Source organism: Leguminivora glycinivorella, chromosome 22, assembly GCF_023078275.1.
Source record: "Leguminivora glycinivorella isolate SPB_JAAS2020 chromosome 22, LegGlyc_1.1, whole genome shotgun sequence".
NCBI lineage: Eukaryota > Metazoa > Arthropoda > Insecta > Lepidoptera > Tortricidae > Leguminivora > Leguminivora glycinivorella.
In genome coordinates, this window is record NC_062992.1 from 10,374,160 (window position 1) to 10,390,278 (window position 16,119).

Sequence of the window (16,119 nt, forward strand, 5' to 3'; positions counted from 1 at the left end):
TTTTGTTCGGTGTCATGAATGATAAGACTCCTGACTATTTGCATGCAAAAATACGCGTTTCCTCATTTCATACACGACACGGTACTAGAGCAACTAGGCGCTGCCTTTTGGAAACACATCCACACAAAACTGTAGCCTTTACTGGGTGCTTCCGGTATCTCGCAACCAAATGCTGGAATAATATCCCTCCACCATTAAGATGCCTTAAGACTAAGAATTCTTTCAAATTTCATTTCAAAAAATACCTACTGGACAAGCAAAATTTAGGAATCCCATACGGGTACTTGGTTGCAGATTACCGGATCTAATCTAGTTTGGTCTGTTTTTAGTGTACACACACACACACACACACACACACACACACACACACACACACACACACACACACACACACACACACACACACACACACACACACACACACACACACACACACACACACACACACACACACACACACACACACACACACACACACGCACACTCCTTGTAATTTTATTTTTTGCAATTTATGTTTATGTCATGTTACTATAATGCAATCGTTTAGACATAGGCAAACTATTACTATTATTATTATTATTTTTTTTACATTTTTTTTTTGTACAACGATCTGTTAGTGACCTGGGTTCTAGCAGAATTACCAGTTGCTTCGCCCGAAAGAGTGGAGCATATAACTGAGCGAGGACCCTTTTGTTTTTGCTGCAACGCACACAGCAAACCCACCCATATTTTAATGTATGCTATTGTTGTTTTTTCTGTAGTGTTAGTACTTTTTATTGTTTATTTTTGTTTTAATTGTTTAATTTTGGTGTGTATTGTAGCAAACAAATAAATGATTATCTTATCTTATCTTATCTTATCTAAATCGGTGCGAAAGTGTCGGGACCGCACCTTGGGTCTCAGCTAAAGAGGTTTCTCACTTATCTAGTTCCCACTTAACCAGGTTTCACTGTATCATGATATCACGTCAATACATATTTTGAAAAAAAAAATCATTTGTAAGCATCATCAGTGTAGTTATTTAATAGGTGGCGCTAAAAAATCGAGGTACGATTCTTAGTATTTATGAAGATTGTAAATCCTATACACCGTGTTTTTATGGAATTTCGTTAACTTCGGCATATAGTTAGGTTCATTATAGGAAACAAAATAGCATAGTTAGTTTTTTTCATTCGTAACTTTTTTCTAATAAATCCCATACACCTGCGATAGATATTACATCAATTGCTGTTAAGAAACGGGCTTTGTGTGTTCGATATGCGATTGACATGTCATAGTTTTGACACTTAGTGTGAGTTACTTGTAAAGCCCGTATCTGAACAACAATTGAAGTTGTATGTTTTTTTTTAGAAAAAAATACAAATTTAAGAAAACTTACTATGCCATTCTGTTTCCTATAATGGACGTAACTCAATAAAAACACGGTGTATATTATCCTTGACAGTTTAGTAGGTCTGTTGTCGGAAAGTAGGGTCTGTCGTCGTCTGGCTCGTACATCCGTAAAACCGCAGGGTGTTTCTGGGTGAGACTAGTCCAGGGCCAGGATAAGAGTAGGTAGAGTACATGATTGAGCGACTGAAGGCTAAAATGATGATCATAACTTGGAAGAGTATGCAAATATGCTAAGTATGTAGAATCACCCAAAAATGGTCACTTGACGACCGAATGTACAAACCACAAGACTATTTCAAACACTTTTTGTGACTTCACAGAAGCATGGCGATAAGGTAAATTGTCTACATTTTTTTAGTTTTTCTTAGAAAAACTATGAAATTATTAAGTATTTGTTTTTTTTTTAATGATCGCATTCAAACTATTGTAGGTACGATACCTACTACTAGCCTACTTTACTAAATTGATATAAATATTTTATATGAACTTTGGCGCACCCATTTCTAGCACCTCGAAGACTTTGCTTTGACATAACGATTGTGCCTTTTAGACACGATGAGTCAACTTTAAAACTTTCCGGTTGAAAATATCTTGCGATTCAGCTACAAAAGCACCACCTATGATAAAAAATACAGCTTTTTGTAATAATGCGAATTATAAACGATAATTTCACCTACTTGCTCTTCAGTCTATCCTGCAGACCTAAGGTTTTACGATGACAACACGATGTATGCTCCTTTTAAACACAATAATAGCACTTTCCGATCTAAATCTAGACTTGACTCTTAGACGCACGGCCGGTTTCCATCCTTACTTGGTAGATATTCCGCGAATTCGCACGAAGCGCTTTGCTTCTTCTTTTCTTATGCGCACTGCCAAGGAGTGGAATTCCTTGCCGGCGGCTATATTTCCGAGCTCATATAACCCGGCAACCTTCAAATCAAGGGTGAACAGGCATCTTCTGGGCGAGCTCACTCCATCGTAGGCCACATCTTTGCCTCTGGCTAGTTTGTGGTCATGAGTAAGCCCATTTATATATTTTTTTAAAATGCGTTTCATTTCTAAAGCGCCATCTAGAGTAAAAAATAACACTTTTTCAGAGTAAATAAAAATAAAGAATCACTTACTTCCATGCGGCTTGTAAAGTCATCATCTCCAAACTTGTGTCGATCCTGCACGTCATTAGCGCTCGCAGCGCGCGACGGATCATTCGGACGGATATACTACTAGCTTTTGCTCGCGGCTTCGCTCGAGTTAGAAAGAGACCAAAAGTACCCTATATCACTCTCCGTCCCTTCAACTATCTCCACTTAAAAAATCACGACAATTCGTCGCTCCGTTTAGCCGTGAAAGACGGACAAACAAACAGACACACACACTTTCCCATTTATAATATTAGTATGGACTACTAGCCTATTTTACTAGAATGGTTTAAATTGTCCTACGGGACCCAATATATTGCTTTGGGTGAATGTTTGCTACTTTTAAAGAGAATTATGGAATTTCTTAGAACAAATTAAACTACTATTATTTACTTGGAGGCCTTGGTCACTTTTTCTTTGTATATGACATTTATTTAATGAATTATGGAAATTTCTGATAAAAAGAAACGCGTTTTAGCCACATAAGCGCCCATCCTTACCGGTAGCGAGGAAAACCTTTATGGAACCGCAGGCTAGTAACTAACTATTACGGTAAGAGGACTAGATACTATTTAATACCTAGAATATTTAATGTTATTCCATGTCATAACGATTGTAATAGCCTAGTGTCCTTCAAAAATAAGATAAAAAAGTTTTTATTAGATAATTATCAGAAAACGGGTTAGCGTAAATGTATCAATTAGACATTAGAATTAGTACCTAAGTAATGTAGTTTAATTAGATTAAGTATGAATCAGCATCAGAATTGTGCAATGGTTTCACAGTTCTCCGACCGCCTTCAAAACTTGTTTTTGTAGTTAGATAATGGCCACCAGCTGGTCGGACAAGTGTGTTGCTGTTGCTACCTACCTTACACAGTAGACGATAAGGAAATAATAGTGAGTTCTTGCATTCGCCAACAAACTGTCATACAGTTTGGCGAAAATACTATAATTAGAATAATACTGTGTAACCTTTTTTGAGTAAATAAAAAAAAAATCTAGAGTAAAATATAACACTTTTAGAACGACGCACTTTTGTAATGATTTCAAATCCACTTCCATGAGGCTTGTAGTAGTTGTAGTCGTGGTCGTCATCTCCAAACTTGAGTCGATCCTGCATGCCGTGCGTGCCGTGCGAGTCATGCGCGCCGTGCGTCGCGCACGCAGCGTCCACGCACGCGCGCCGCTAGTCTACTTTACTAGAGTGGTTTAAATGGTCCTACGGGACCCAATATATTGCTTTGACGCAATTTTTGCTACATTTAAAGAGAATTATGGAAGTTTCTGATAAAAAGAAAAGCGTTTTAGCCACATAAGCGCACATCTAGAGTAAAATATAACACTTTTTTAGAACGACGCACTTTTGTAATGAGGGCCATTTTTTTCGTTGTCCACCCCACTTTTTTTGTAACATTGGTATTTTTTACGCGATTCATACTCAGAATCGAGAGCTCTTTCAATCCTGATAGGAGAAAAAAAATGTCCCAAGATTTCCATACATTTTTTCGAACCTTCCATTCCGTTACGTATACAAAATGTATGAAAAGGTGGTAACGGAATGGGAAAAAAACCATGGGAGAGTTTTTTTCTCCTATTAGGATTGAAAGAGCTCTCGATTCTTAGTGGAAGACATATAAAAATTACCAAATCTAAAAGAAAAAGTGGGGTAAATCTAAAAATCAAGTCCACTTACTTCCATGAGGCTTGTAGTCGTGGTCATCATTTCCAAACTTGAGTCGATCCTGCACATCATTAGCGCCATGCGCGCCGTGCGTCGCGCACGCCGCGTCCACGCACGCGCGCCGCTCGCAGCGCGCGCCGGACCATTCGGACGGGCATGCGCAGGACACGCGACCGTAGGGCGATACTATGCAGGTGCCCTGGTAATAATGATTGAGTGTCAAATGGTAGTAAAGAAAGGCAAGGCGTTTAATTTCGTTGCTAGAAGCACCAGTGTAGAACTACGGTCTGTCAAAATGTCAAATATTGTGTGTGTGTGTATACTACACATTCCACATTGTTAGCTATACCAAAGAGGATTGACTATTATAGAGAGTTACTGTCAAAGTAAAATGTGTAGTCACATTGCATAGACTGCCATCTCTCGATACAGGCTTAAAACTTTTAACCTCCGTTTTGACAATATGGCCCATATTCTTAGCTTGATATGTGTTAAAATGGCAAATATTTTTATTAGCGCCATCTAGCCGAGCGTTCCCCAAAGGTGTAACGCCATCTTGGCCATCGTACCTTTTTCATTATGGTTTTGAGTTTGAGGTACGTTTTTTTCTTAGATTTTATCTGTCTATACGAAGTTACATATTATGTCTTTGGTTATACCTTTTTTAGGGTTCCGTACCAAAAAGGAACCCTTATGGTACGACTCTGTCCGCCTGTAAGATTTTTAAATAACTCGAGGACATGCTATCGACTTGAAATTTGGAATAGTTATGAACATTGTTACAGAATTTTCACTACTTTCATGTTTTATTATGGTTAACAAACATTTAATGTTTGTTTACCATAGTTCAATAAATAGTTAGTTAGATTAACTAAAATACCGCGTGTGGATTCCATACGGGCGAATAATGTATCCAGTTGTAGTATTCAAACGAATCGTATAGGATAATTATTTTGTTAAAAAGTGTTATTAATTAAGAGTAATTATTTTTTTAAATCTGACCAAGCGGCAATGTACGCCGTCCAACTTAATTTCACATGACATAAACGTCATGTCGTAATGACAATTAGGTAGGTACGCTAATTGATGTGGACGTAATACATTGCGTGCTGAATTATTATATATGAAAAAAAAAATCTCGTCTGTTCAAAAAGAAAACATGTAGTTAGGCTCCTTGGGTCCGATACTAATAGTTATTATAAATGGAAATAGATATCACACACGAAAGAAAAAACGACAAGGCCCACTGTTGGCCGAGCCGTGAATCGAACCCGGGTCTTCAGCTTACCCGGCCAACGGAGTTACCACTAGACCGCCCGCCCGCCCCGCCTCGGCCACCAGTGGGGGGGGGGGCTCTGTCGTTTTTTTCTTTCGTGTATGATATCTCTTTCAATTTATATACAGTCGGTTCATCTTTACTTGTCCTATCATGTAAACAAACGAAACGTCAATATGGTCAAAGATAATTACTAGTGATTGGAAATGTCGATAAAATGATGTATTAACGATAATTTGTAAATAAACGCTGCTAACGTCATCAGAGGATTTTCAATTTTACGTCACACAATATCTATGTAAAAACCAAAATTTAATTAGGTTTCGTCGCATTTGCAACAATCCTATGGAAAAGGCTAGTACAGTATTCATTTTATAGTACCTAACATTAACATTAATACAACAAAAAATATACTGATAGTAAAATATTTATTGTAAAGAGGTAGGAAATAAAACGTAAAGAAGTCGGTTAATAAATTTGATAAATTATTGTAGTTAATATCAACGCATTTTTTCCAAGCTATACAAACTCAAACGTTAATATCGATCGTTCATAACGATAAGTTGTCATCTCAACATTACGAGTCATAAACAATCTAGACTTGGATTGGATGGATTAGATTGGACAAGTATGGTTGAACTGAGTGTACAGTAGTGTGACTACTTGTAAAAAGAACAAATCAAAAAATATTCAATAAAATAATTTGTTTTGTTCCCTAGTTGAATGAAGGAATTGTTCAATCTTCTTTTTTTGACGTACCTGATTCTGGCAGAGTCCCTGGCACATATAGGGCCTGCACTTAGGTCCAGTGGCGGTCTGTTCACACACGTTGCCGGGCGCACAGAATCCGTTCATATCGCCATCGCAGCGTTCGCAGTGATATCCTATAACAAAGTATGTGATAAGAACGAAAAATTAAGATGTTTCTTTGAATTTGATACTTGACATAGATCGCCCACTTGGTTGAATCAGGAGCCCATTTGTCGAAGCTACATGTTACAATTTTTTTGTTTTGAGAAATGGGTCCCAGGGGCCCGTTTCTCGAAAGGTACAAATCCTTGTATTATAAGTGCGCGAACTGTCAAATCGTATGGGTTGTCATGGTAACATACTTGTAATACAAGGCTTGTACCTTTCGAGAAACGGGCCACTGGTTGTCAAAAGTAGACTTTTGATATTAAAAAACATGATTTAAAGAAAATCCCTTCCCTTATCTCTCTGTACTATCATTGCGACAAGCCTCGCCGTTGTGGCACTGCCAGGTCGCACAGGGCCACACTTCAGTCCCTGACTATCCTTACATGGCGACCCTGCCTGAATAACTATCATAGAAGAATCTTGCTGCCATTTATGTCTCGCCTGTTATGAACTATTTTACCCTTCGGGTTGGAAGGTCAGATGGCAGTCGCTTTCGTAAAAACTAGTGCCTACGCCAAACCTTGCAAAGCGGACCCCAGGCTCCCATGAGCCGTGGCAAATGCCGGGATAACGCAAGGAGGATGATGATGATGTTATATTAGTACCTATGTATCCAGATTCACAGGCGCATCTCGGTAGCCCTCTGATCTCGTGACAGGTCCCTCCGTTGTCGCACTCCCACGTGGCGCAGGGCGACACGACGGGTAGTACCTCAGTTTCACATCGGTCGCCGGTGTACCCGGAGAAGCATTGGCACTGGGAAAGAAAACAAATGTTACTTTCAAATTGTGGTCTTTTTTTTTGTTTACTCATTGGGAATCCATTATGGATCCCACTGGCCCGGGAGAGCCAAGTGGGTATGTCCGACTGCCACGGACTAAACTCCCTGGGGTGTTCCGACGTTCGCCTTGGGCGGGGTTTCGGGAACACGGTTGTAGACCACCGTTGCCCCGCCAGCAAATTGTGGACGTCTAACTTAACCTAGTCAGGCCACAGAGTAGTATTATACTTATTATGAAGCAACTGCTGTAGTCTGTAGCTGAGCATTACAGTTACCACAGTCACAGTATAATAAAGATTACTATCGTACAGTATGGCCACTCCCGCTCCCCACTGAAAATGCAGCCCACCCCCTCTCGGTTATCTCACAGTTACCACCTGTCAAAAACGCGACCAGTGGACCTGTCATATCTCACTCATACAAGCTTGGTACACGTTCGCCTACCTACACGAGCTTAGACTGTGTGCCAGGAACGCGCCTGTTTCATATATTTGATCGCCAGTGTCCGAGGTGTGCCACAGGAGCCTTTTAATTTTTAATCTGCAGCTAATGCTCTTCCTAGAATGTGGTGTTTGCGTAATCTGTGGCTTGCACCTCATTGTTGTTTATTTTTCAAACTGCAACTATTGCTTTCAAAAGTGAACTTTTTGCTTTAGTATGTGTCATTTAGCATATTACCATATAGTGATATTACTTGTATAGTGTACTAGCTTTTTCCCGCGGCGACAGAAAGAGACAAAAAGTAGCCTATGTCACTCTCTGTCCCTTCAACTATCTCCACTTCAAAAATCACGGAAACATCACAGACACACACTTTCCCATTTATAATATTACTAGCGTTTGCCCGCGGCTGATTCGAAAATGGCTGAATGCTCCATACAAACTTCCACCCCCCATTTTAGGGGAAGAGGGGGGTCAGAAAGATACAAAAAGTAGCATATGTCACTCTCCGTCCCTTCAACTATCTCCACTTAAAAAATCACGACAATTCGTCGCTCCGTTTTGAAAAAAGGACGGACAAAGAAAAAGACACACACAGTTTCCCATTTATAACATTAGTATGGATTTCCTTACCCTGAGCGTGGTCCCGTCCTTGTCGACGACACACTTGCCCCGCCTGTTGCAATGCGCGCCGCAGCGGTAGTGCTGGCACCTGGCGCCGCCGTAGAGCGGCCCGCACTGGCAGTACGGGGCGCCGGCGGGGCCCGGGCGGCAGGCGCCGGGGCCGCAGTCGAGGGGGCAGGCGCCCTCCGTCACGGTCGCGGCCGGGGTGATGATGCATTCGCGCTCCTTCTGTGTACAGAACAAGAACGTAACATATAAATCTAACCAGAAATATATAACTACGCGCCATGTTGCCAAATTTCATTGAAACTATTTTCTTCATATTAAACTGCAGAATTGAATTGAATTAGAATTGTTTATTGAATAAGCATCTTATATGAACATAAAAATAAATACAACGTCTCCCAAAACTGTTTACACAGAATAACTGAATAACAGCGCCCTCTTGACAATAGTCATATATTTCTGACCAGGCTTTAAAAGTACGGTAGTGAAAATGCTAAAATGGAAATGAGCCTCCCTTTCACTCGGGAATTTTAGTTAAGTATACAAGTGTTATTAACTAGATTTATCGAAAAAAAAAATGTCCATTAAGAACAACTCAGTCAAAAGATATTTAAAAAAAAACTTTAAAATCGAGGTTCCGCTCTCGACTCTTTCCTCCTTCAAAACTTAATCAATCGGAACGAAATTTGAGAATCTGAATAACAATGAAATAATCTATGTCGGACCGTTTAGCTTTTTTGGTTATTGTTACCAATCTTAAGTATCACACCTTTTTTTGCGCCACAATGAAAAGGGCCGTTTTTGGAAATTTTTGATTGGCTCTAGAGTCTTTAAAAAGCAGAATATCAAAAATAACGGTCCGACGCAGATAAAAATAATAACAATCTGTGTTGAAAAAATCATTGCTCTATCTTCTAAAACCAGGGAGGAAATAGTCGAGAGCGTTTGTATGGAGAATGGACCCCTACCGTATCGTCTTAATTTAAGCGGATACAGTCTTCATTAGTAATTGTTAAAACTGAAATGTTAAAACCTAGAGTAAATATTAAACTTCAAGGTGACCAAATCTGTGAGTGTGTAAAAAAGATGTTAAATCAAAAGGATCCTTTGCTAAAATCAAGATATTTAACTGCTACTAGACTAGAATACGAGATGAAATGCAGAAAAATGTCAATCAAAAATAAATTTTAAAATACAGTATTTTCTTTATTACTTAAATAAAAGAAGCCTCTGCTTGTAGCTTATGATAGAACTAATTCACAAAGATAATGACGGGAGAAGTGCATTCGCGGCGACTTGCGAACCTGCTGTACTGACTTGTGCACCACTCAAAGGGATTCGCGTAAAAACCGACAGCCGAGTCAAGCACGCGATGCGAGCGGCGAGCGGCTCGGCTGGCTGCACTGACTGCTGTAATGCTCGGGTTGTGTCATGTTACATTACACCGAATTGTTACATGTCAGTCGCCACCTTAAGGTTAATATAAACGATCTTACAGGTGTTCTGATTGCTCACAAATTCGAGGTTGCCTTCAGCAATTCATTTTTTAAATAATATATTTAAAAAAAGTTTTTGCTTAGTGCACATACCGGTTCCGAAGTAATGTTGATGGCAGTAAGTCCGTCGGGACACAGACAGGCGAAGTCAGCGGTTGCACTCCGTACACACAGCGCGCTGGAATGGCACGCACCGGTCCCGTTTGGCAGAATACATGGATCCGCTGTTGCAAAGAGGGAAAAAAGAGGTATTTTATAAATTTTTAGAATTGTAATTTGTGTGCTTTAACAACCTGTAGTATTTTAGTCTGTGGCGTTATTGCCACAAAGTAAAAAATTATCTATAAAATTGCCACCAATGCGAGATAATCAGCTGCTTGGTCGCTTGATGTCTTGTATTCGTACGTTCGTAGTCTGTGGTAACTAATGTCATAGAGTAATACAATTACTAGTAAAATTGCATGTATATTTTATAATCTGCCACTAATCTAGGGATATCTCCGTATTCTGTGGTTACTCACCAGGAGACACGGCGGGGTGGGGTAGTACAGTCGTCACAGAGTAGCAAAACTACTAGAATACGAGTGATAATCTGGTGGTTGTCATGCGGTATTTCTGTACTCTGTGGTTACTCACTAGTAGCTAGCTCTGCATGGCGCGGCAGGCGCGCTAAGCCAATATCCTCACAGACTGTGACTCGCCATAGAGTAGTGAAGATACTGGTATCTTCGTAGTCTGTGGTTACTCACCATAGCCACAGCGTAATAAAGTTGCTTGTAAATCTGTATCTGTATTTTATAATCTGCCACAAGGCGCGCGATGTTCGTGTACTCTGTGGTGACTCACCTGTAGCTCTGCACAGTTGCGGGTGCACCACAGCTAGTGCAGACACAGGTAGTAAGACCCTGGGGGCGACAACTGGTGCAGAGATCTTGTCATAGAGCAGTAAAGTTACTAGCAAAACTGCATCTATGCGTGATAGACTGGTGTTGATGTAAACGGTATTTGGTATTCTGTGGTGACTTACGTGTAGATCTGCAAAGTTGTGGATGCACTACAGCCAGGGCAGACACGGGTAGCAAGGCCCTGGGGGCTACCGCGGGGGCGGCGACGCGGCGCGGCAGGCGCGCTAGGCCCCGCCGGGCGGCGCACCACAGCCAGTCCTCCCACGCGGCGAGCCGCGCGCAGGACTCCGTGGGGATCGAGAACGGCTTGTACGTCGAGTTGCCTGGGAAAAGTGACTCTTTAAAATAATGTCCTAAAAAGTGTGCACGGGAAATTGTCCCACTTTTTCGGTTGCTATAAAGCCGCTTTGTCAGTTTATCCATAAACCTCGCCTTAATAGTAACCGACAAAGTGGGACGTTTTACTAAACACACTCACAAATGAAACATCATAGATATGAATTAAAATACATAAATTGCTACTAGGTATAATAAATAGGCAAAGTTACCGAACCAGACAAAAAGAGTTCTAAATATGTGAGTGAGTTTAATAAAACGTCCCACTTTCTCGATTCCTATAAAGCCACTTTGTCAGTTTATTTATATAAAGATAAAATCTCGTCCTTATGGTAAGCGACAAAGTCAGACGTTTTACTAAACACTAACACATATTTAATGGTCTACAAACTACAACAACGAAGAACTAGAACTCTTTGTGCAGAGAGAACTAAGACTCACTCTCCTAGTCTATAGATACAGGGTTGTCACTCACCTGTCTCACTGGGTAAATATACGATTGGTGCAATACCTGGTCGCTTACCGAACGTAGCCAGCACAACCCTAGCACTGCCGTCTAACTTCACACTCTCTAACGTATCATAATACGCGTCGACGAAGTATAGTCTGTGTGTAGAGAGCGCTAAGACTATCACTCAACTAGTCTATACATACAGGGTTGTCACTCACCTGTCTCAATGGGTAGATGTACCACCGGCGCGTTAGCTGGTCGCTTAGCGAACGTAGCCAACACAACCCTAGCGCTCCCATCTAACTTCACACTCTCCAGCGTATCATAATACGCGTCGACGAAGTACAGGCGGTCGGTGGAGAGTGCTAGGGCTGTCACTCGGCGCACGCGACGTTTGACGAGCCAGCGCGGCGCCGCGCCGTCGAGCCCGGCCGCCATGATGCCAGGGGTGGCGCCGCGGTCCGACCAGAATATTTGTCTGAAACAAAATTAATAATATTACATACATACATACAATCACGCCTGTATCCCATAAAGGGGTAGGCAGAGCACATGAAACTACTAAAGCTTCAGGGCCACTCTTGGCAAATAAGGGGTTAAAATAAAACGAAACTGTGGCATTGCAGTGACAGGTTGCCAGCCTCTCGCCTACACAACAATTTAACCCATATCCCATAGTCGCCTTCTACGACACCCACGGGAAGAAAGGGGGTGGTCAAATTCTTAACCCGTCACCACACAGGCAATATATATGGCAGGGAATATTAGTATTCAGATATTAGTGAAGGAAAATAGGTTTTATCAATAGTCATAAATATAATCACACATTGGACATGGTAGAATTTTTCTGCAGTAATATGAGTACGAATTTAGGATAGCTCATGCTTCAGAGAATTAACATGTATGTTAGGTACTTGGTTTTGTTTTGAAGAGTCGTGAAAACAGATCTTCATAAGCACTTTTGCTTCCCGTTGTTTAAATTCTTGAACAGCAATGAACAACATCCAAAGGCGCAAAGCCGAAGTCAATGAACTTTAACGGCATTTAATATCTAAACTTGTTGATGTCACAGTTTTGTTTTCTTTCAACTAGGGATGTACCGACTAGGCCGACTACCGATTAGTCGGCGGTTGGGTGGCCGATTAGTCGGCCGACTAGTCGGCCAGTACATAATTTTTGACTGTAATCACCAGATTTTTTAATCATTAAATCGCAATTTTAATTATTTTTTACAGGTTCTAAGTTCTATGAGATTTTTTTCTTTTTTGACAAGCGGGTTGGCTTAGTGGGTATTGATCCTGGCTATGAAACCGACAGTCCTAGGTTTGAATATCAATGTTTCTGTAATGATCACAGATATTTCTTGTTTTGACTAACAAAGGCATAACCAATAGGTACATAATACAACTATTATATCGGCTGTTAATTTATTTTTGTCCTATTTTTTATCTCTTATAAGGGGCCGACTAATCGGCCTTTTTTGCCGACTAATCGCCGACTACAGGTGTGGACGGATAGTCGGCTTTCCCGACTAGTCGGCGACTAGTCGGTGCATCCCTACTCTCAACCCGTTATTTACCAAGGAGTGGCACTGAAACTTGAGTAGTTTCATGTGCTCCACCCCTTCATGGGGCACAGGCGTGATTGTATGTGTATATGTATGTAAACTTGTAGATATCTATTGTATTGATTTCTCTATATCTTTGTGTAGAAGATACCTGGTGGCGTTATGTATGAGGATATCGTCGGGTTCAGCGTTCTTGCGTCGCATGAGGGTAACGCGTCTGCGACCGTCTGGAGCACACACGTACACGGCACCATAGCTGCCTCGCGAATATCCTTCGCCGTCTCCACCTAAAGTAATACATTCTTTACATATACAGGGTGTATTTTGATAGCGAGTCAGTAAGGGTAGCTATGAGATTACGTGGTCTAAGTCTTACCTAACATATAAAAGATCTTCCCTCGATTTCAAATTGATGCGATTTTTTTTTGAAAAAACATAGGGGGTGCGAGAAAAAGGGCATTTTTGACGCCACTCGATCCCATTCCTATCCAGGATAGTAAGTTTGTATGGGAGCAAAATAATTCCGGCTAGAAAAGTCACAAATTGCAAAAAACTTTTCCCATAAGTATTTTTTTTTCACACGGTGTTTTATTGATACCAATCGATTCCATTCCTATTCCATTAGATATTAATTAAAAAAAAAATGTAGACTAAAAGGTACCCTATAAAACCTAACCATTTAAATGTATATAAAATGTTTGGCATATTTTTTTTAATAAGCATAGATGTATTTTCTATTTACAAAAAAAGATACCTTTAGTAACGGCCGTGTAGTACAGACGTCCAGACACCCAATCAAAGGTCACACCTCTGATTATAGCTGTGTCTTGAACCTGTAAATATACCAATATTTAATGCATTTAATGCAAAATGCCCATTAACAAACATTTAAAACTACTCAGTAAAAAGATATTGCGAAAAAATGTTTAAAATCGAGGTTCCGCTCTCTACTGTTTCCTCTTTCAAAACTTAATCAATTGTAACGAAATTTGAGAATCTAAATAACAATGAAATAATCTGTGTCGGACCGTTTAGTTTTTTTTTTGGCTAATTGCCACCAATTTTGAATACCACACCTTTTTTTTCGCAATTAATAAGGCAATTTTTGGGAATTTCAGATGGGCTCTAGCGTCTTTAAAAATAAAAACGGTCCGACACAGATAAAAATAATACTAATCTGGGTTGAAAAACTCATTGAAAAAAACTCACTCTATCTTCAAAAACCAGGGAGGAAATAGTCGAGAGCGTTTGTATGCAGAATTGAATCCTTCTGTATCGTCTTAAGCGGCGTTTCGTTTTCGTTTCGCGTCGTAGAAATGGCATTCGGCAACGGGGCCAGTTGTGCTATATAGTAGTATTGTCTTATATATCTTGACGACCGGTCTGGCGCAGTCGGTAGTGACCCTGCCTGCTACGCGGTCCCGGGTTCGAATCCCGGTAAGGGAATTTATTTGTCTAATGAGCACAGATATTTGTTCCTGAGTCATGGATGTTTATCGGAATTTATGTGCGAAATGTCATTTCATATTTTCCAGTCGCTTTTCGGTGAAGGAAAACATCGTGAGGAAACCGGACTAATTCCAATAAGGCCTAGTTACCCTTCGGGTTGAAAGGTCAGATGGCAGTCGCTTTCGTAAAACTAGTGCCTACGCCAAATCTTGGGATTAGTTGTCAAAGCGGACCCCGGGCTCCCATGAGCCGTGGCAAATGCCGGGATAACGCAAGGAAGATGATGATATATCGTTGTCTGAGTACCCACAACACAAGCCTTCTTAAGTTTACCGTGGGCCTCAGTCAATCTGTGTAAGAATGTCCTATAATAAAAAAATATATATACTTATAAAAAAAAGTATTGTACTCACTATAACTTTAACGGGCGGGCGCACGACGGTGGTGCTATCAGCTTGCAATGCGTTTGTGGCGTCTATAGTTGAGATTTTTCCAGAAGTGTCCGACCACCACACAAGCCATGAATTGCCAACGAGGGCAGTCGTTATTGATGTTATTTCAGTACTGGAACAAAAATAAATTTGATAAATTAACAATTAAAAATCAGTATTAATATTACCGCTTTAGTGCGTTTTCACATTATCCGATCCGATATCGGATGTCGGACCGATATCACATACATTACAGGCGCCATCTTGGATTTTTTCTATTGAAATCCTTCCGACATCCGATATCGGATCGGATAGTGTGAAAACGGCCTTAGGCACTGGTCGCATCGCGAGCTAGTAAGCTATGAGCTATCGGCTATAAAAACGTATAAATGATAATCACTCCTGTGTAAATAAAAGAGACACGGAGATGTTTATAGTTACTCGCCCAGCTGTGAACTATCAAAATCGCCGTGTCTCTTTTATTTACACGGGAGTGCTTATCTTTTGTTCTTTTTTATAGCCGATAGCTCTTGCAATGAAAAATAATGTTAAATCACAGTACGAAAGAGTCTGAAGAATTGATCATAAATGTTCGCGTTAGTTAGGCATCGACGCGTTCTAGTTAAATAAAAATATACAACAAACTAATCTCTTTCAAAACCTAAATTTACATCACCTTAGTTAATTTTAATAATAAAACTACCGTGAGACACTGACATATTAAACATGTAAACTCGGGTAACTCACGTAAAATTGCACCCCGCATTGCGGCCCGCAGTCTGCGTCGGAATACCATCGGCAACGCGCGTGCTCAATGAAAATGCTTCTCGTTACGGAGCGAAACATGTCGAGCGACCTTTGACAGTTTTACGTGAGTTACCCGATTTTACATGTTTAATATACCTTAGTTAATAAAGAAAAATCCCTCAAAACAGTATAAGAAAAATACAAATCGCATAAATACAACTGGAGCAGCTAAAAATTTTCGGAACAGCCCTCGTATTTTTCCTCAGCCATTAAAGTTCAAAATGTTCATACCTTTCGTCACCCGCGATATACAGCACCCGAGAGTCCTTTTCTCTCTTCGTAAGCTCCCAAGCGCGTAGAGATCCGTTCACGGCTACTATCGCCTGTGCTTTCTCACCTAAAATGAAAACGCGAGTGTGAACAATAATTAAAAAGAGAAAACGAAGACGGAACGACGGGACGGAGAAGACGAGA

The 16,119-nt window shown here is 40.5% G+C and overlaps 1 protein-coding gene across 1 annotated transcript in view; it reads right to left on the bottom strand.

The window, feature by feature from the left end:
* The window catches only part of LOC125238103 (prolow-density lipoprotein receptor-related protein 1), a 214,214-nt gene that overhangs the window by 19,504 nt on the left and 178,591 nt on the right, over positions 1-16,119 (bottom strand). The window contains exons 79-89 of the mRNA XM_048145391.1: positions 15,937-16,042; positions 14,881-15,031; positions 13,773-13,851; positions 13,170-13,305; positions 11,670-11,929; positions 10,787-10,987; positions 9,853-9,983; positions 8,267-8,485; positions 7,017-7,167; positions 6,253-6,377; positions 4,230-4,416 (exon numbers count right to left, since the gene is read on the bottom strand). Of these exons, the coding sequence (XP_048001348.1) occupies positions 4,230-4,416; positions 6,253-6,377; positions 7,017-7,167; positions 8,267-8,485; positions 9,853-9,983; positions 10,787-10,987; positions 11,670-11,929; positions 13,170-13,305; positions 13,773-13,851; positions 14,881-15,031; positions 15,937-16,042 (1,746 nt within the window). The remainder of the gene's footprint in view (positions 1-4,229; positions 4,417-6,252; positions 6,378-7,016; positions 7,168-8,266; positions 8,486-9,852; positions 9,984-10,786; positions 10,988-11,669; positions 11,930-13,169; positions 13,306-13,772; positions 13,852-14,880; positions 15,032-15,936; positions 16,043-16,119) is intronic.